This window comes from Natator depressus, chromosome 18 (genome assembly GCF_965152275.1).
Source record: "Natator depressus isolate rNatDep1 chromosome 18, rNatDep2.hap1, whole genome shotgun sequence".
Taxonomy (NCBI): Eukaryota; Metazoa; Chordata; order Testudines; family Cheloniidae; genus Natator; species Natator depressus.
Genome location: NC_134251.1, coordinates 18,352,284 through 18,372,388, shown reverse-complemented (window position 1 = coordinate 18,372,388; position 20,105 = coordinate 18,352,284). Strand labels below are relative to the sequence as shown.

General features: G+C 39.6%; 2 protein-coding genes across 3 annotated transcripts in view; one reads left to right on the top strand and one right to left on the bottom strand.

Annotated features, from left to right (window-relative positions):
• Positions 1-2,783: 2,783 nt before the first annotated feature.
• RER1 (retention in endoplasmic reticulum sorting receptor 1) lies at positions 2,784-15,337 on the bottom strand. Of its 2 annotated transcripts, XM_074975197.1 has the most exons (8): positions 15,271-15,337; positions 14,651-14,788; positions 10,196-10,281; positions 9,073-9,177; positions 6,084-6,183; positions 5,122-5,200; positions 4,878-5,013; positions 2,784-3,913 (listed from the first exon to the last, which is right to left on the bottom strand). In XM_074975197.1, exons 3-8 carry the CDS (start codon positions 10,274-10,276, stop codon positions 3,824-3,826), a joined length of 591 nt encoding a protein of 196 aa, XP_074831298.1. In that variant the 5' UTR covers positions 10,277-10,281; positions 14,651-14,788; positions 15,271-15,337; the 3' UTR covers positions 2,784-3,823. The 2 variants fall into 2 exon arrangements, with proteins under 2 accessions (XP_074831298.1, XP_074831299.1); XM_074975198.1 differs by lacking the exon at positions 14,651-14,788 and having other exon boundaries at positions 15,271-15,317.
• Positions 15,338-18,540: 3,203 nt separating this feature from the next.
• MORN1 (MORN repeat containing 1) overlaps positions 18,541-20,105 on the top strand; it is a 104,606-nt gene continuing 103,041 nt past the window's right edge. The window contains 2 exon segments of the mRNA XM_074933923.1: positions 18,541-18,653; positions 19,537-19,608. Of these exon segments, the coding sequence (XP_074790024.1) occupies positions 18,596-18,653; positions 19,537-19,608 (130 nt within the window). The 5' untranslated portion in view covers positions 18,541-18,595.

The following is a 20,105-nucleotide window of genomic DNA, read 5'->3' as shown; positions in this document are numbered from 1 at the left end:
CACTACCTTCTCTTTTACTCAGACCTTGACCTGCCATATTAAACACTGTTCCTAAAAATTGCTTAGAGCAAGTGCTCTAACCTTATTTATGCTGTTTGTCTGCATTTCACTTTAATCAATGAGGAGGCTAGAGAATGAGGATATTAAGTAGACTATTGCCCTTACAGTTAGTTGCAAACACTGTGGGAGGACTTAAATCCAAACAACCTTTCATGGCATGCTTTTAGTATTATGAAACTTTTAGGATTAAGACTTACATATAAATGGTGGATCCTTGCTCCCTTCCTGTTCTCCTAAAACTACAGCAGTCCCTGCTGAAGCTTCAGGTGGAAACAGTATGTATGTATATGCTTAAAGTAGAAGAAATTAAAGTTATGACTAACTCCAGTGGAAATTCTCATAAGAAATATGAATCCTAACAGCACCATTCTATTTTTACAGCATAATTAGGGTTAACAGTAAGATACACTTCTCCACTTACGTTCTATTGGAATTTGAGTTTAAACTGGAGTACACCTTGCACATGTAACTGATGTAAATGGAACAGTACAGTGAAAAGTGCTGAAAATTAGGTTCATTTATGTACCACTTAATTTGTTGTTTCTCACTGCTACCAGAAAATACTGTCAGGTCCCTATTGTCACATTTAAATTAGTCTAGCAATTTAAATTAGATTGTTTAAACAGTTTGTTACACAGTAGCATACAGAATGCTTTTGTATACACTAAGTTTTAAAATAGCTCACTGAATGTACAGTTGTAGGAACAAGTTCAGTAATGGACACTTCCTGTAATAATCATGAAGAATTTATATTAATTCATTATATATACACACAGACTGCAGTGTATCTTCCATTGCTCAAAATACAAGATTAGTAAACATCACACTCCTACCCAGAACCCGTCCCTTTTGGCAATAGGCACTATGAACTCTGCTGATCACACATTTTACAGTGCAAATGAAGAGGGATGTTTACAAAAGCATCACTGCTTAAGATTTTTTTCCAGAAACCATTAGTGATTCAATTATCCAAAAATCTTAGTGTTTGGGAGGAAAAACAATCATCTTTCTGCTCTTGCATGATAGCTAAAGATACAACTCAGATTGCTATTCACATGCTATCTGAGGGGAAAATCCAGAATTCATCAAGTTTTTGACATGCATAACAAACTATTTAAGTTTTTCACTGAAGGTTCTAAAGGTTAAAAAAAGGGAAATACCATATTAGCTCTTGAACCCATACTAAGTTAAGAGCACTTCTGTTAAAATAACTATATTGAAGAAATCCTGGCCATATAGGCAAGAGTTATGGACAATTCTCCCTAAAAGCTCCCATAGTTAGTTCCTTCCCCTCACATACACAGAAAGCCTGATAGGGGATAGGTACTGATATATGCAGAAGAACAAGACTCTTAACTCTGCTGGATAAGTGAGAGAAGTGAAATCCACTGAAAACCCTATCCCTAACCTCCCATCTTTCATATCAAAGGCTTTCTAGGGAAACCCCACCTGAACTTAACCGTCAATGCAGCAAAGGGAGAAAGGTGGCCTGAGCCAGGACTCAAGGCATATGCAGCTTTGGAGATCACTGTCAACACATTTAATTACACATAGAAACATGTAGCAAGCTATTGCTGATAGTAGAAGTTGGATAATGCTGCCAAGAAAAAAGGCAGTTGCAATCTGCACTAGAGAGTTATTCTTGTACCTGTCAAGATCTAGGTTTCTTCAGCCAAAATTGATGAAGGCATAGAACTTAACACTAAGAAAACATTTAAAAGTGGTTTAAAAAAATGCCTGCATAAACAGTTTAGAACAGTTCACTCAACCACTGCACAGGTCGTGTGTTTTTGTTTGTTTTGTTATTTTTAAGAAACCATGTTCCAGACTTGTCCATGCCTGGGCTTGGGATACTACTCATTGTTTGAACATGGTTAAAATCTCAGTGCATAGGGGGCAGGCTACTGCTACCTACAACAACAAAGGTATTGATCATGAGCTGCCACTGAGAGAAAACAGCAGCTGAGCAAAGGAACAACATTTCAAATCTGCAATGACAAGTATATTCCTTTTTTCAGTTTTAATAGACAAGTCTCTAATTCACCTTTAGGGCTTGATGTTGAAAGGGAGTCAACCAGCCACTTATTTTGTGCCTCCAATAATTCTGTAGGTAAATGAATACAAAGACAATTACTATTTTTACATATCTCCCTGATTTTCAGGCACAATGAGAAGTGAAACTACAAAAATATGACAGCAAATTGTAAGGCAGTTTCTTAAACTCAGGGCTTTTAGTTTTTCTTGGCAGCAACAGTGTTAATGATTGACATGTGATAAGGGCTTACGGTTATATAGTATTTTTCATCACATTTGCATGACACTTTAGGTTGAACAAAGTTTACTTTATAAAAAACACTGGTTTCCACAGTGCTAGTTAAAAAACATGGGACATTTTTCAAGATTACAGCAGGCTGAATCTAATTAACGGTGTACAGGGTTTCCTGGTGGCTTTTCATTCTGCACAAGCAAACAACAAGGGTTCCTTTGTACGCGTTCCATAGCAAGAATCGGTTGAAGCTGCTGCTACACTATGTAGAGCATTCAAAGGATTAGTCTCATCCTAGCCCCTGAAATATAAATCAATTGAATGATCTCTTAAGAACTAAGTAAATGTGTTACTTGAATAAAATAGGAGGAAAATGTAAGTGTTGACACCATTTAAAATGGCAGATCTATAAATATTATTAGCCCAATATATTTTATATAAAGATGACTAAAACAAGAAAGGGGGACAACTGTCTTTTAATAAAGTTTGGAATTAAAAAGTCACTTAATAAAATTGTTTGTAGCTGTATCACATCAAAAAGTTTACATGCAGGTCATTTATTTCTATATTTTTCATAGAAAATGAAAAGCCGTTAAAATCCACAACGTTTGTCTGCTATGGCCAGTTTGGGTGTGTTCTCAAGGGGCTGCATGAAGCAAACTTAAGTTAATCAAAAAAACCTTAAGTATCAAAGAAACAAGTCAAAATATTCTCCAACTAGTAACAATTAAAATATATATATTTATAAATTCCAGGCCCTCAAAAGAAATCATGATAGTTTAAGAACAAAGTTTTGAGTCATTATGAATGAGCCCAATTTCAGCATCTGCCATGAGATGCAATGGCGAAACTGGCATTAGAACCTAACACAAATGAGTTTCCTTATGAGCTATATTAATCTTAATTTCCCCTCTGCAAAAACCAGAATTTAGGATCTTTTTTTAAAAAAACCCTGTCTACTCTTTACTAACTTGGTTACACTCCAGTGCTACCATGCATGTACCTTGTCGGCTGAAATTCTGCATATATTAAGGCCTATCAGACCTGTGTATGAACTTAGCACACAATTATGAAGCAGACAACAGCATCACGTGTGCCACCTTACTATTTTCCTCCACATATGTGCACAGCACTTCAGGGTCATACTGGGCAGGAACACTATGTAAAAAAACCTAATTGTAGCCATTAGCCTCCCCAATGCCACAGTGATTGCAGTGGACCTTGAAAGCAACACGATCCCAAATCAGTGGGATACCAAAGATTCTCCAACTTGTTATCAAAGATAAATTAACCCAATGCAATTTGGTTAGAATGCCAGTTTCTTCAAGAAACTGATATTTCAGACAAAAAATAGAAACATCCTCTTTAAATGAAAATTCAACTGCTTTGTCACCACCCTCTTAATTACTTTATATGAAGAAAAAAGGCATTGTTACAATGGCTCAAAACCGTTCTTGTAGTTATATGTAGAGTCAGTCAACAGGCTCAATTCAACTTCTAGCTAGCGAAGGTCTTTCCCATGTCTTCCTTCCCTTTGTATTTCCTCTTGCCGTGTGTGAAGGGTATATATCTGTACTTTACCATATGCTGTAAATAAAGACATCAGTTTAGTTGCTAAACGGAACTGTTTGACAGATCTAATATTTCTATCAAAACAAAATAATATGCAGTTTAAGCCTCAACACACAAAGCTCTTCAGCATAATCACTAATTTACAACTGATAAGATGTACAACGTTTAATTTCAACAACATAAGATGCCATTTTCAGTTACAAGCTACACAAAGGATTTAAATAGCACTATTTTCCTGTATTATTTATTAGTATATACTATGCTGAACACTTTAAACGGGGTTGTTTGAGAGTTTGTACTTTGAACTTCACAAAAAAAGATACACAGTATAGTATAGTCATGATGGTTAATCAAGGAAGGATTAAGCAGTATAAATGTATTAACATAAATCCCTTAGTCTTCACTTTACAATCATGAACCATGAATCATTCTACCCCAAAATTTAGAATGTGACAGTTTCAAAATCTTTATTTTTAATTTCCATTTACAAGCCAACAAGCTATAGAAAACGTATCAAAGCCAACCTGAATTACTTTGCTGTGCTTGTCTTTTTTAAAATGCCAAGTTTTTCACAACACCCATCACCAATTTGAGATCCCAACAGTCAGCTTTGCACATTATACTGCAGAAATGGCATGGATGAATGGTGCATATTATCCATTATAAACACCGAATTTACTACTTCAGAAGATATTATTCTGATAAATCTGAATCCTTTGAAGAATGAACGTAAGGGGCTAACAATTTGATATCTAGGTGTCTAAGCTGATTTGATTTTCAGGAGTATTGAGCATTTATATTTCCCATTACAGTTGTGCTGAAGAATGCCTAAGGTTAGGTACTTAAGTTTAAAAATATTGGCCATGCTATATATACAGATAAACATCCACAGTGCTCATTTGGCTGGCAACATGGAAAGACACTCTTAAGCAGTGATATTTTATCTTCAGAAAGATTCAATCCAATATTAGCACATTACCTTGATTTGTCTCTTCATAGTGATACAGAATAGCATAATGAAGTACATCACAAGGATTGGCCAGAATACCGGAACGTTGAAAGCCTCAAAGAATGTACATACCATTGCAACAAGGATGCCTTTAGTAGCAGAATGCCTTAAAAATAAATTACATAATTAATCCCTTCCACACAGTGGAAGTGATTTGACACATTCATGTAAATGCTTTTTATTTTTAAGAGAACGGGCACATGTATCTGCTCACCAGAATTTAAACTCTGGCAGCCTTCTAATGAAGGGTCGAAATTCCTCATTTTGTTTTGTGGGTAATGAAGGACCATCATCTGGATAAAAAAAGCAAATCAATCTTTTAAGGTAAATCATCCCTTAATTGAGTCTAGTAACGATTCTGTTCTTTCCTACTGTCACTATTATATACAAAGCCTATCTCCAGAACAGAATAGTTCCTTGCAAGAGCTCAAGTTTCCTATTTGGGTAAAATTGATCACAGAAGGGCGAGTTGCAATGCTTGATCAAATAATATTTGTTTTGAGAGTGATGCCATATTTTTATTTATATATATATATATATATATATATATATATATAAATATATATATAAATAATATATGTGCAGTGTGGGGCGCAGGGATGTGCTGGCTGCTGTTTCCCACAGCTCCCATTGGCCAGGAACAGCGAACCGTGGCCACTGGGAACTGCGGGCAGCTGTGCAAATGTAAAACTGTCTGGCAGCCCACTAGCAGATTACCCAGATGGGCCACATGTTGCTCACCACTGTACTATACACTGAAATGTAAGTACAATATTTATATTCCAATTGATTTATCTTATAATTATATGGTAAAAATGAGAAATGAAGCAATTTTTCAGTACTAGTGTGTTGTGTCACTTTATATTTTTATGTCTGATTTTGTAAGCAAGCAGTTTTTAATTGAGATGAAACTTGGGAGAAGAGGTATGCCAGACAAATCAGACTCCTGAAAGGGGTATAGTAGTAGGAAGGCCATGATTAGAGACCCTTCCTGCACTGTTAATTTTTAAATAATTATTACAGCACAACTTTTAAACAAACTCTGTTCTCACTATTGAGAATTTTCTACTCTTCTCTGAAGACGTTTGTTCACGTGAAGATAGATGAAACTGGTTAAGTGATTTGGAAAACAGTTTATGTTCAAAATTATAGTAATGGGAGTAATGTCCACTATACCTGAGTCTTCCATTAGAGAGGGATCTACCTTTGGCGACAAGAAAGCTATGAAGAGATTTAGGTGGTAGATTCCCAAGGCATATGTCACAATGTACCAACCCTAGGAAAGAACAAAAAAAGACTGAAAACTTCACAGTAAACAGTTTCAAATACTTGTTTATCAAGACCAGCACAAATTGTTTAACCTGTTTTTGGTTTCTTCCCCTAATTAGTTTTTTATTTGCAAGTAACAAGATTTCTGGACTCAGTTTTAAAACAGTTGACATACAATGGGTGAAAGACACTCCACTTGCATGAAACCCAAATATTTAGGATTTGTGTGAATAAGTAAAAAACCACCCATGTTGATCTGATCCAATTTGGCGATTGGTTGGTTCCTATAACTCAACTTCCCTTTTTGTCCAGTATTTCTTACTATAACAGAGTAAGCTAAAACTTTATTATGGAATGTTTCTAGCTACTTTCACTTACAGCTACAAAAAAATGACTAAATGAATTAAAGGGCATGCAAGCAAAGCAGGAAAAATAGGAAAGTTTAGTTAGGCTTGAAATTTAGTTTAGATTTTGTAAATTAAGTGTTTTATAAAAGAGTAACAACAGTAAAGATTTTATTATGTTATTTAATTGAAAGAAGATGCTTAGGATGTAGGGAGTAGTGAGACTTTCCCCAGCAACGAGAAAGATTCAAAACACAACAGCATTCGCTAGAAGCTAGTAAGCAAAACACCACATTCAGTTTCTTTGTCCAAGCTCAGAGAAGCACAAAAAGGACACAACCACAATAATGATAAGATTTTTGTAGTCCTTGCAGGTTTAAGGATCTATGGTGTTTAGTAATAGAAAAGGATATCTGCCACTTTAAAAATAATTATTTTTTAAGCCAACTGTGTCCCTTTAAGTAAAATCTAATTTTTGATAAGATGCAAGCATAATGCATTTTGTCTAAGGAGAGGAATATTGAGTAATACATCATTAAAATAAGGATGTAAGGAAGTTACAATATAGCAGGGATCTGCTCCAGCAGCTTAAACCAGAGAGGGCAATTTGATAAGAAAATAAGATAAGTAAAATAAAGTCCCTTAAATGTTGTTGTTATAAGATCAAATACAATTGTCCTAGACTTCTATTTTAGAGTTCATCCAAAGTGTGTTAGTAAAACAGCTACTCACAGCAAATAAACTACACTGGGAACAACAGTCTAACAAGTCTCTGACAGGACAGTTATTTCTAGATATAGTTGTCAGTTTGTAATGACAACACATTAGAGAGGCAAGGTGGGTGAGGTAATATCAAATCAACTTCTGTTGGTGAGAGACAAGCTTTCAAGCCACACAGATCTGAAGAATTATGTGTGGTGCCAAAGCTTGTCTCTCTCACCAACAGAAACTGGTCCGATAAAGATAGTGCCTCACCCACCTTGTCTCTCTAATATCCTGGAACTGACATGGCTACAACTACATTGCATACAACACTGTTAAAGACATTGAAGGATTACATCACAATGCATGGATATCAGAGTGTCTCTCTTTCGACTGAAGAAGTCACGGCTGAATAACCTGTCCTCCTTTGAGGGGGAAAAAAAAAATATATATAAAGCTCTTAACATACAGATAACACTGCCACAACTCTTGGTTCATTCTCCTCCAACTTTTCCAAAGGCAGCAATACCAGAATAAATTGTATTGTATTCTTTAGATAGGCACCTGAATATATTAGCCTTTGAATGATTCTCAGTTTACATTGTATATAACTTTGTAGAGTGCTGGGCACTATCAGCTCCTGTTGACCTCTATGTGAGTTGAGGGCACTGGTGCAGATCATCTCCCATGAGATACTTAGTGCCTCCAATTCCTACAAAACTCAGTAAGAGTTTAGGACATTCCATTTCAAATATTTCCCAGACTGGGCCCTAGGAGAGGAATACTAACGCATATGGGCTATATAGCTAATAGCAGCCAAATTTTACATATGAAAACCAAGATTGGATCATCTGACAGTTCTTTCAGGAAGGAAAGTACTCAAAGAAAGTTCACATAAAAATTCAAGCGCTCCAGCAGTTATGATGCTGTTAATCAATTTCAGAGCCTCCTGCAATTACTTTTGGTATTATTTTCAGGCTTAGAGGCTTTAATCTTTAGAAGGCCACGCACTCAAATGGGACATTGCTGAAGTTATCAGAAGTATGTTACTCTTTGAATATCACTGAGCAACGAAAAAATAATTGCACGCTTGCTTAGGGCAGCTTTGGGCATACTGGTTCTAAAGGGCTTAACTGAATTTTGGATTGGCATGAAATAGAGAAAACAGGTTAGTGGAGATGGAGTCTGCTGCTTGCCAGTGATGGTAAAATAGCGGTACTGCAGAAATTCTTCATAGGTTCGGTGCTAGGAGAGGAATGCTGGAACCTGAATGAGATGCAAAGGTTGAAATAGGAAGCTAAAACATGAACGACAGTTTTAAGAGGTTTATTATGCAATTTCATTAGAACGTGACAGTGGCGCTTCCCATCTTCTCCTGCTACAAAACAAAACAACCAGCCTTAACCATCCCTTTTAAGATTGCGTTTCAGCCTAAAGTTTATTAATATGATGTAGCAGCTCAAATTACTATTGCTATTAATTGGAGGAAAAAACAAGGCACTTTCACTTCACACAAGGATACCAAAGCTTGTGATTATTTTTCCTGGGAAAAAGATGAGTAGCCAAAAAAAGACAGGCATACGTACTTGACTATTACTCCTTCATGACACTGAAAGTAGCTGGTTTAGGAATCTGTTTATTCTACCAAACTTTTTTCCATCTTGAAGTTATTATTTCATTCCATGTCTATGCATGTAAACTTAAAATATTTTTACTTTGACCCATATGATCCAATATTTCTTAGCAAGTGTTTTAGTGAAATGGATTAGTCAATCTAATAAGAGAGTATTCCTTTTACAGTTACAATGTTATTCTAAACGTGACAAATGCAATACATTTAGTTTTCCTACCTGTAGTAGATAAACTCTAATCATGTAGATAAAACTCAGACCCAGAGTTACAACCCATCGTACTGCTGTATATGGAGTAGATTTGTCTAGCCAGGATTGGTAGATCTAGAATGAAATGTAAAATGTTTTATACACAAACATGGTTTATTATAGAGTAATTTAAATGACTATCAGAGAGATCACAAGTTTTAAGTGACTTTTGGTTAAACATCAGTTTAAAAGATTAAAAACATTTTTAGAACTCAGGTTTACTTAGCATTATTTAGACTGGTTACTTGCTTACATTCTACTCAGGTCACACTTTGCTAACAAATTCCAGTTTCACTTTCATTTCTAGTCACTCAATTTCTGGTTCTTATGCACTAGTATGCTGGCTGTCAGTTTAAAGTTGTAACTAGAGAAACTGATTTTTTTCAGTTTCATAAATAAGTTTCCATTAATTTTGTGTTTAAATCTTCTGTTTACAAAATCAGATTTTGAGCCCACGCTACCCAGAGGACAAAAAAGATTTTTGTATGGCTATTGGAAAGCTTGTGTTCTAAAAATCATTAGAAATTGTGCGTGTATAACTTTGAACATCGTAAAGGGAGCAAATGTTCAGAAAGTGCTGAACATCTGTAATAAAAGAAAAAAAAACGGCTTCTTTAAGGTGTTCATCCAAAAATATGTGCATCCAAAAATCACGTCACTTTTAAAAATTTGTATACTATGTTGTCTAATCTACATAAGTACTCATGGTTTAGTAAAAACGTAAGTTTTAGCTTTTAATAGCAAACAGTAATGCTTGAATTAATTATGGTTACACGAAGCTTTCTGGGACTGTCTCTTCATTTGAGAACAACTAGCATGTTGAGGGCATTAAAGCAGTAATACATATTCATACATACTGTTAAACATTCAAATAGTGAGAGAGACATTAATTAAATTATGTATTTGTCATCATGGTTATGAGACCATCCATTTCTAAAAAGCAAACTCATTTTAAGGAAAATGCTTTTTGAAGTACTCAGTAACTTAATTATTCCTTTTACTGAAAGTGAAGGCCATGAGTTTAAATAAAAAAAAAAAACTGTATAAATCCAGTGACACTAGTTCCCAACATGATCTCTCACATAAAACCAACCTGTCCAAGTCTTGTGAAAAATCTAAAGACCACTGAAGGTTTGCCATGAACAGATTCTCCAATACTGTCCCCTTCGGACATTGTTGCTGTGAAAACAAGACATTTATACAGAAAACACATTAAAAATGAGAACTTAATATAGCGAAATTTTAAGATACTTTACATGCATCAGCATTCGGGTGTGTGATTTCACATCTTGCTGATTTGATATCTTGTTTGAAACAAAAAGGTATCTTCTGTGAAACATTTTTAGAGACAGGACATTCATTCATTCTATTTCAGGGGAAGTGTCAAGAAAGGAAAGGGTTAAATATATTTTACAAAGGGAGGGAGAGGATCCAAGACATTTTTAGGAAAAATTACAAACAGTAAGTGACGCAAGAGATCTAAGTGATAGTCTCACCCTGATATGCCAGAAATCAGAGTAACAATCTGGAAACAATAATCTGGAGATGATGTACTCTGATACTACCCTTCCCCCCACCTTTAGCCTTTAAAAGTAAACTGCAAAACCAAAATTTAAGAAACCTATTTAAGACCCCCCTCCTCTCAGAATTAGTAAGTGACTACATATTTAGATAAATTCAATTCTGGCTTCTGTTCTTTGGGCTCCATCCAAGAGCTGGCATCATAAGCACCTAAACATTTTCCTGCACTGTTTGAAGCATTTGATGTCGTCAGTCATATCTTTGCCAAAATTAACATCTCAGCAACAGTGGAAAAATGATTACCTGTAAGAGCTTATATTGCCTTACTCCCTCTCACATGGTAAGAGACAGGGCCCAAAACTCAGGTGAAAAACATTAATAAATGCAATACTTTTGATTTAGGATTCTCCTCCACTCCTCCAGTTAAAAACATACAAGCTCTGCAGTTTGCTTTAAGACACAAACAAAATCATATGGAATCTGAGCAGTGGCAGCAGATGTGCCACATCACCAAAGGTAATACCTCACACTACTTCCTGGATTCCCATCTGTGGTCAGGACTATGTTGCTCTATGTGATAATGGGAGCAATTTCAGCTCTATAGTAATTAACATTTAGAGAGTGTTTTTCATCTGAAGATCTTAAAGCAATACAGATGGGTGAAGTATTAGTAAACCACAGAAGATTAAATTGTATTAAATGCTACATTATAGTGACAAATAGATGGAAGGAAGCTCTCAGTCCTAATGACAATCTGGAAATTTATGAAATGTTATAACTCTAAATTTCTCCCTGAGTGCATGGTAAAAATCTGAAAGCTATGTATTATCGCTCTTTTACATGGGAACAATAATCAGTAATGGGAAGGAGTCCCTATCTCAAGATCAGAGGTAAGAGGATTGAGAGTGAGAATCCAGAACTTCAGCCCCACCTCGATCCTAGGTATACCAAAGAAAGACTCCTAAAATTTGACGATATAAAAGTGTCCTTTTGATATCCAGGGCCAAAGAGACGAAATACATTTTTCACTTCAGTTAACTCCACAGCGTGGGGAGAGGAAATACCATTATAGAAACTCAAAGATCCAACACGCTTTTATTCGTAAGAACTTCCTCTATTACCACTAGCTTATTATTAGTTTTGAAACTTTTTCAAACCTAGTGAATCTAAAGCAGAACCAGAATGGCTACAAAGACGGAAATGTTTCATCATGAAAGAAATGTTTCCTTTCTGTCAATGATACCAATATTCGAGTATCTTTAATGTTCTCACTGTGTGCTTTTACTCAATCATCAATGGGGACTTGGAAAATCAGATCTGCAATAGGATCTAACATCCCAATCCTGCACACAGTTACACACACTAGGGTCATGTCAACACTAACATTTATGTCAAACTTTTATTGCTCAGGTGTGTGAAAAAACACCCCCAGAGCAACATAAGTTTTGTCAGCATAAGCACACGTGTGCAGAGCGCTATGCTGGTGGGAGACGCTCTCACGCTGACATAGCTATTGCCATTCCTTGAGCTGGTTTTATTATGTTCACAGGAGAGCTCTCTCCTGTTGGCATAACACAGCTACATGAGTGCTCTTACAGTAGCACAGCTGTATTGGTACAGCTTTGCCACGGTAAGCTTGTAAGTGTAGACATGGCCTAGTAGTTCCGTTGAAATTATGCATGAAGTTAAAGACACCTAGTTCTTGCAGGATTGGGGCCTTCTTTTGCATTCTGTTCTGCAATATGGGTAGTAAAGAACTTCACATCTGATTAAGTGGTGATTATTCAATTTACAAAAACAAAAGTGCTTGGATGAACATCTGATAAAAATGTTTTTATTATTCCAGGGATAGATCTGAACGTCTATAGTGTCACTGAAGTTTTTTAGGACATTCATAGTTTTAAAACCAAATAAGTATATTTTCCTGATTTATGTTGTTATAAACCTCTCTCAATGCATTTTAAATAGCATAGGTTTGAAATATGTAACATAATATTCCTTATATGAATGTTTAATAGTTAAACATACAAATGGCAATATTTCAAAACTTACAGAACATTAGTGGTTAAAACTACAGTATCTATTCCTGAGGGCATTGTGCACCTAAAAATTCTGCACATAATATTTTAAAATGCCGCAAATTTTATTTGTCAAATATATGTGGAGGCTCCAACATGGCACTGGGGAGCACAGGCCACTGACAGCACAGAGGTGGGAGATCACTGCGCAGCTCCCCCCCTCCAGAACACAGACTCAGTGGGGAGGCTGCACCCAACCCTGACATAGCGCAAGGACTGGGCCTGCCCCAGAAACATCCCAGGGCCCTGCCCCTCCATGCCAGGTGCACCAGGTGTTGGCAGGCAGGTTCAGCATGGCAAGAGCCAAGTGTGGAGAAGCTTAGTGTGGGGGGGGATCCAGGTGTGGGTTGAGAGGGTTCTGTGTGGGGCAATCTGGCTGCAGGCGTTTCAGCAGGGATCCAGGTGCGAGGGAGATCTGGATGCACAGGGGATTGTTGGGGTGTTCTGGGTGCAATGGTAATGGGACTTGGCAGGGGGGTCCAGGTGAAGGTGCTTGGGGCTCAGCAGGGAGTGGGGAGGAGGCGTGGGGGAACAGAGCTCAGTGGGTGAGTCTGGGTGTGGGGGGTCCAGATGCTGGGGGAGTGCAGATCCAGGTGCCGTTGTTTGGGGCTCAGTAGGGTGGGGATCCGGGTGGCTCGTTGGGGTGGTCCAGATGCAGGGAGTGGGGCTCATCAGGGGGGTTCTGAGTGCAGAGGGGGTGAGGCTCAGCAGGAGGGTCTGGGTATGAGGGCATCTGGATGCATGGGGATTGGGCGGATGGGGAAGAAGCTCTCTGTACAGGGATCCCTCCCTCTGCAGCTGAGGAGGGATGGGTGCAGAAAGTGGGGGGCGGGGGACTTTGCAGAGCTTCCTGCAGCTGGGGGATGGTCTTACTGGGCCCCAGATGCCGTTCAGGGGAAGAGGAAGTCCCGTCCTCCCCAGCCCAGCCAAGACTGGCCCAGGATAGGAACCATGAGCCAGGTCTTCCCCAGTCCTGCCCCCTACCCTACAGTGATTTATGTCTCTGCCAGCTGCCCTGGGTACCTGAAATATACTGCTGGGGAGGGCTGGATGACTACTCTTGTGGCTTCCCTTTGCTTCACCGCCAGAAAGTCATTTTTCTGCTAAGAAGCAAAGAAATCTGCGGGGGACATAAATTCTGCATATTTCAGTGGCGCAGATTTCCCCCAGGAGTAAGTATCTCAAGAAGAGTGTGTCTTATGAAATTTGCTTTGAAAAGGGTTCACAATTTACAGACCTAAATCACAATTACAGACCTAAATCATATCTGAGAATTGGAAATAAGGGTTAATTTTGATAACACACCATTATAACAGAGCATTAAATTTCCTCTGTTACTTACAGTGAGATGTTATCAAAATCCAGCACTGTAAATAAATCAGTAGCCAGGGAGTAGACTGAAATTAACCTAATGAACTTAATAGAGTTCGGAGTTTTAAACAGAGTGCTACGCACATGAAATATGGCTCTATAAAATTGCTGTTCTGCCTGAAAAATACATTTATCTTACAAACACATGAGCTAGAAGAAGTTACATTTTCTAGTTTACTAGGCAAGCACTGTCCACCCCTGAATTCTGAAAAAGCAGGGTCTCTTCCTTGATCATTTTATTTTAATTTGTAATGAAGGAAGAGATGAATGAAACTCCAATAGCATGCACAGTGTAACTAGGCAGAGAACTCTCTGAACATTATGGAATTTTTCTGACTTTAAAGACAAAACAAGCAAATAAGAAGAACTGAAGAGAAGGACGCAGTTCCCTGTGCTAGTAGAAGAGCGTACTTTCATGAGCAATAGCCTAAGATGTTCTATTAGAAGGACCAGTGGCCAGCCAAAGGCACAAGGCAGCCCCGTTGGTCCCAAGTTCTTTAAAGCATTGCAGCCTACTTCTGGTTCCCACAAAGCGCAAGCTTTCCTTTTACAACAGATTTCGGTTCCTACCCTCCTACCTCATGCACCTGGCCCTTCACAAATACATTCCCAGCCAAACAGCAGCCGCAGCAGCTCTCGGACACCTCTACCCCCGCACTGTCGTTAATGAAACGAACGTCCACGGGTGTTCAAGGTTAGTTCAATCTTGACCCTGACTAAAGGAGGCAAGGCAGGAGAGAGGGGAGTCCGTGAAGATCATAAGTAAACAATGTGAACGCTCCTTTGAAGCGGAGGTCAAGGAGAAGGAGGCGCCGGACTGGGACCGGCCCCTGTGGGCAGCGGGAGAAGAATCACCGACCCGGCTCCAGGGGGCCGCACGGGTCTGGCCCGGAAAGATCCCGAGACTCCCCCGCCTGGGGCACGGAGCGCCTCACCCGCCCCCCTCCACAGAGCAGCCCTCCCGCCCTCTCCCGTCACACCCCGAGGGCCGCTCCCCCCGCCCAGCCCCCCGGCGCCGCTCCCGACGCGCCGCCTCCCGGCTCTCCCGGCGCCCTGTGCGAGAATCCCCGCCCCGGGGGACACCTCACCATCCCCGGCCCCGCGGCCGCCTTTGGGGGCCCAGGCCGCATCCAGCTACTGCCCTGGGCCCGGCTGGCTCCCGCCTCGGTCCCGAGGGAGGGGGAAATCGGCTACTCACGGGTGCCGGAGCCGCTGCAGCCGGGGCCGGGTCTCTCCTTCCGCCCCCACCCTCCACCACAGCATCCAATATGGCGGAGGATGAGGCCAAGCCCCCTGCTTCCGCTTCCGGGGCGGGGCCGGCGGGGCTCACGCCTCCCGACGCGCCGGGCCCCGGCGAGGGGGCCCCCGTGGGGTTGCTCTCGGGGGCTGGTCCTCAGCGCAGGGGTCGCAGAAGTCGTAGTGCTGGGGGCTGGTACTGGGAGGTGGGATTGCAGGGTGGTTGGTCTGGGGCCGGGGGGGGGGCGCTGGGGTTACAGCCTCTGGTAGTGGGGGGCCTAAGCATTGGGCTCTGGGGTTGGGCTGAGCGAGGGCTTGACGGCCCTAGTAGTAGGGGGAGGGGTGCCTGGCGGGGAGGGGGGGACTGAACGAGGGTGAGATGGAATTGGCAAGAAGCGGGTTGCGTCTGGAGGGGTCAGTGCCAGCCCCTGTTTCCTGGGAACGTCCCGCAAATGGTCAACGTTCAGGATTTTAAAAAAAAAATGGTGATTAAATCCTAGGCGCTATGCTATCCACCTTGTGATCTGAGACATGCTATTCATGCCGCTGAGATTCTGGGTAAAGTAAATATAGGCACCAAGTTATTTCCCCATGCCATTCTTCCAAACTCTATACGGTTTTGCTGCCTGAAAGTGCAGTTGTAATGTGACTTGAAGTATGGCATTTGCAGGTTTTCTGTTTGTCACCTCTTAATTTGAGATCACATTTGCTCAGTTTACCAATATAAAAAGATGGGGTTTTTTTCTAACTGTAAGACTGGCAAACTCAACAAGGGATCCAAATATCAAACAGGGATTATTTCTTTGTATGCATCATCACCAGTAATAAACATTCTGCGGTGCAAAATTTTCCCCTCACATTTGTAACAGAGGAAACATTTGGAACTGCCATTGCAGTTTAGGCCTAGATCCTGCAGCTGGCTCTGTGCAGTGCAAGGGTCCATTCAGCTTCCTCTTTCATAGCTGCTTTATCTTTGCAAGGCTAATGGGAGAAAAAATTACTATTGTCACTCAAGTGAGTAGATCCGACTCAATCTGCAGCAAGCAGAATTCCTGAGTAAGAAAATGAAATTTTTTATATCATCACTTCTTGCAGTATACTATGCTATGAAGTTTTACAGTGACCCTATGAAAATGTCTGTTTGAATCTGTCTCTTGAACTGAAATATCGCACTACTGAGTATGCTGCATTTCTGAGCTTGAAATAAAACCATGATAAATTTGCCCTTTTAAAGGAAAACTAGAGTGATTAGTTCCAACATCTTGGATAGCTATATAAATATTTATTAAACAACAATATATCAAAATTACTTTTCTTCAGAAATAACTATCATTCTTTCCTTGGCTTTATAGCTCTGATATTAATGACACCTAAAAAGATTGAATAAAACTTTTCTTCCTGACTGGTTTTGAAGGATTCTGAATTCTTCCAAGTTTCAGGAATCCTCTCAAATACCCCATGGCCAAAAAAGTCACCTAAGTAGTAAGTAGTATGTTGATGCAGTCTCTGGATTCTAGCAATATATTTTTTTCACCTCAGAAATAAAGTACAAAAATACATCTGATTTTACAGTCAACATTTTAAAAAAGATTTCACATAGATTTTTTTTAAATATTTATAAAAAGTTAAGTGGCATAAAATTCATCAAATTGTATTTGAGTAAGTATTTTTAAGATCACCTAACCGTCTTAGTGCAATACTTACCCTAACTACCATTTTGGCTTTCCTAGGTTAAGAATTTCCCTTCACATACATAGTTAGCTTTACAAATATATTTTAAAACACTTGGATTATAAGAGAAATAATAAAATCCCTCACCCAGTGCTCTTTGATTAAACCTGATTTTCTAAATTAATTTCCAAAATATTTTCCTTTATGTATTGGAACAGTACTAATGGTTTGCCCAACTATATGTCCAGATAGTTATATCACACTCATCACAACATTTTTAAACATGTATAGCATTTTTCTTCAAAGAATCTCAAAACATTTTACAAGGTTTATATTCTCACAATACACCTGAGAAGTAGCTAAGTATTATTAGATACAGTATTCCAAGCACAGAGGGGCTTGTTAGAGGCTCTGTATTACAAAGAATAAATCATAATTATACAGATGGGGAAAGGTAAAATAATTTCTCCAAGATCACATAATAAATCAATGGCAGAGCCAGAAATGGATTTGAGGAACCCTGATTCAAATTTCCCTTTTCTAACCACAACAGCCACTATTGGGGGGTGAGGATTTGCCTTATGCTTTCACTTAGAACTTGTTAAAAAAACAAAATGAAACATTTTTCAAGTTTGAAACTGAATGCAGGAATCAGAATATGAAGATCCTAGTATTAAAATTGACATTAGAAATAGTCAAACCTCGCTGATTTAAATTGTCCTATTAGCATAGGAGATGCAGTTTTATCATAAGTCTTGTGATATTTGGTAGTTTGCTTAAAGTTCCAATTTGTTGAGGGTCCTCCTTGGACTTCAGGACAATCTTAGTTTGCATTTTTTTTAAAAGTAAGTTTCCAGCTTTTGTTTGTTGGATGAAAAACAAGAAACAAACAATCCCTAAAGGTTCCAAAACCAGAAGGCAAATAAAAAGAACCAAAATATATTACTTTTAACATTTCATGATTTTTAAGCCAACCTTGTGATTTTTTTCTGTTCTGACTCATGATTTTTGAATGCTTGGCATTGTTAATACTGCTAATGTACATTTTAATAATAGTGGTTCTCTTTCTTTGTATTTCTGTGGACCTCATCACTGCAGTATCTGCGCTTCATTAAACCCTGATCCTGCCACTTATTCCTGCCCACATGGAGGCCCACTGAAGTCAGAGACCGCCCATACAGGCACTACCTGTGCACAAGCTTGCAGGATCTGGTCCTCAGATTGTAAACTCTTTGGGGCAGGGACCATGTTTTCATTATTTGGGGCCTGGATCCTGACAGGCCCTGCTGTTCTGTATTATTTACACAAAATAACAGTAACAGTTCTAAACCTAGGCATGTTGTAGCACTCGCCCACTCAGCTGGGAATGTGCTTCCCCCAAATCCTTGAAGGGGGGGGAATGGGCAGTGAAAATATCCCCCCATATGTCTGACTAGCATGTCACCAGCAGGCATGCAGTAGAGCAGAGAAGCCCTTGGAAGGGGGGGGGGGAGAGAGACGCATGCGTACAGCGGGCGGGAGGGCGGGAGAGGGAGAAGTCCCGCCCCTAGCTACCAGGGAGCCAATGGCCGGCAGGATACGGTTGCCAAGGTCTAGCGTCGCTACTCCCAGGGCAGATGGCGGCCCCCAGGCCTGGTTACTACTTAGGGGCGGCGCAGGCTCAGCGGCGGGAAGGTGAGGGCTCGGGCCGTCGGTCGGTCCGCCTGTCCGCACGGGGGGTGTCCGTCTGTCCGCGCCCTGAAGGAGGGGTGGGTGCGCGCGCACACACACCAGGCCGGGAGGAGGGGCGGGTGTGTGGGAGCAGAGCTCTCGCCCGGAGGGGGGTGCAGGGGGCTCTTCTGTCTGTTTGAGCACTGGGTGGGTAGAAGGCTCTGTGGAGGGGTCGCTGCGCCTGAGCCCCGAATCCGGATTTCTAGAAGGGAGCCACTTCATTGTATAAACGAGAACTAAGCCACTGAGGAACGGGATCACTAGAAATGATAATCAATTAAACTGTTAGCATAGAGAACACGCGTTACTTTAAGGTCAGTCCTACCCCCTGCCTCGTTTTTTCTAGGAGAGAGCTTTGAACGAACAGATTTAAGACACAGTACAAGTAGGGAAACTTGTTTCTTGCTAAAATAAAGAGGGAGCGTATATCTTTGTTCTGGTATTTAAGCTATTTTAAACAAAACAAAAAAGTCTTCCCCTTGCAAAGATTGCTTCATTTTATGCGTGCTTATTCTTGACTTATACAAGTTATGGCATGCCAGATAATATTGTTGACATAGATGGATTAGGAGCATTTATAATAAACTCAACAATGTAGTATCTAGATGCCCATGTTTATAAGATGTTTATGTAACTAGCAAACAAATTCCTATGTTTATTTTGGTGTAAATGTTATTTAATAGTTCAAGATACAAAATGTCTATGCAGATGTGTATACAAATCTACCGAAAACAACTATTACTTTTCTATTACCCGTTCTTTCAGCATTCAAGTATGACTTTTTATTATTCAGCTAAATAGTTCCAGAAATCTCATCTTCTTACCTAATATTTGTCTTGTTTTTCAGGATATGGACTGTATGTTTATTCTAATTCTTTTTTTCAATATGAAGGAGAATGGAAACAAGGAAGCAAACATGGTAAGGGGAGATAGTTTTATCCCCTGACAATGAAGGGAAATTTTAGTTCACTTATCTAACTTTTTTAATTTGTAAAATTTCTGTAGAAACAGTATTAAACACTGAAGCTAAAGTAAGATTATGTATGACTCTGCTAAGCAGTGACAGTAATCCATAACCATAATTGGTGTCATGGACATCACAGTCTTTAGTTCTTAAGTGTAAAAAAATAGACTCTCTGGCCACAAATGCACAAGGCTTGGGTGTCATGAATCTGGCAGAGTGTCAGCCCTGGAAACGGGAGACCCTGTACATGGAGTATCCACCACAAAGAGCTCTGCTTAGCCAGAATTGTAACAAGAGGAAAGTTTTGTTTTTTTGTTTTTTCTTCCTGAGTAGGTTAGTTGCATCCAGCGCAAAAATCTGCAGAGATTTTTAGGTCTATAGGATCTAGAAAGGTGTAAATCCTTTTAGGTGAACAGAGCCTTTTGGCCAAAGGCCACAAATCAGCAACAGAG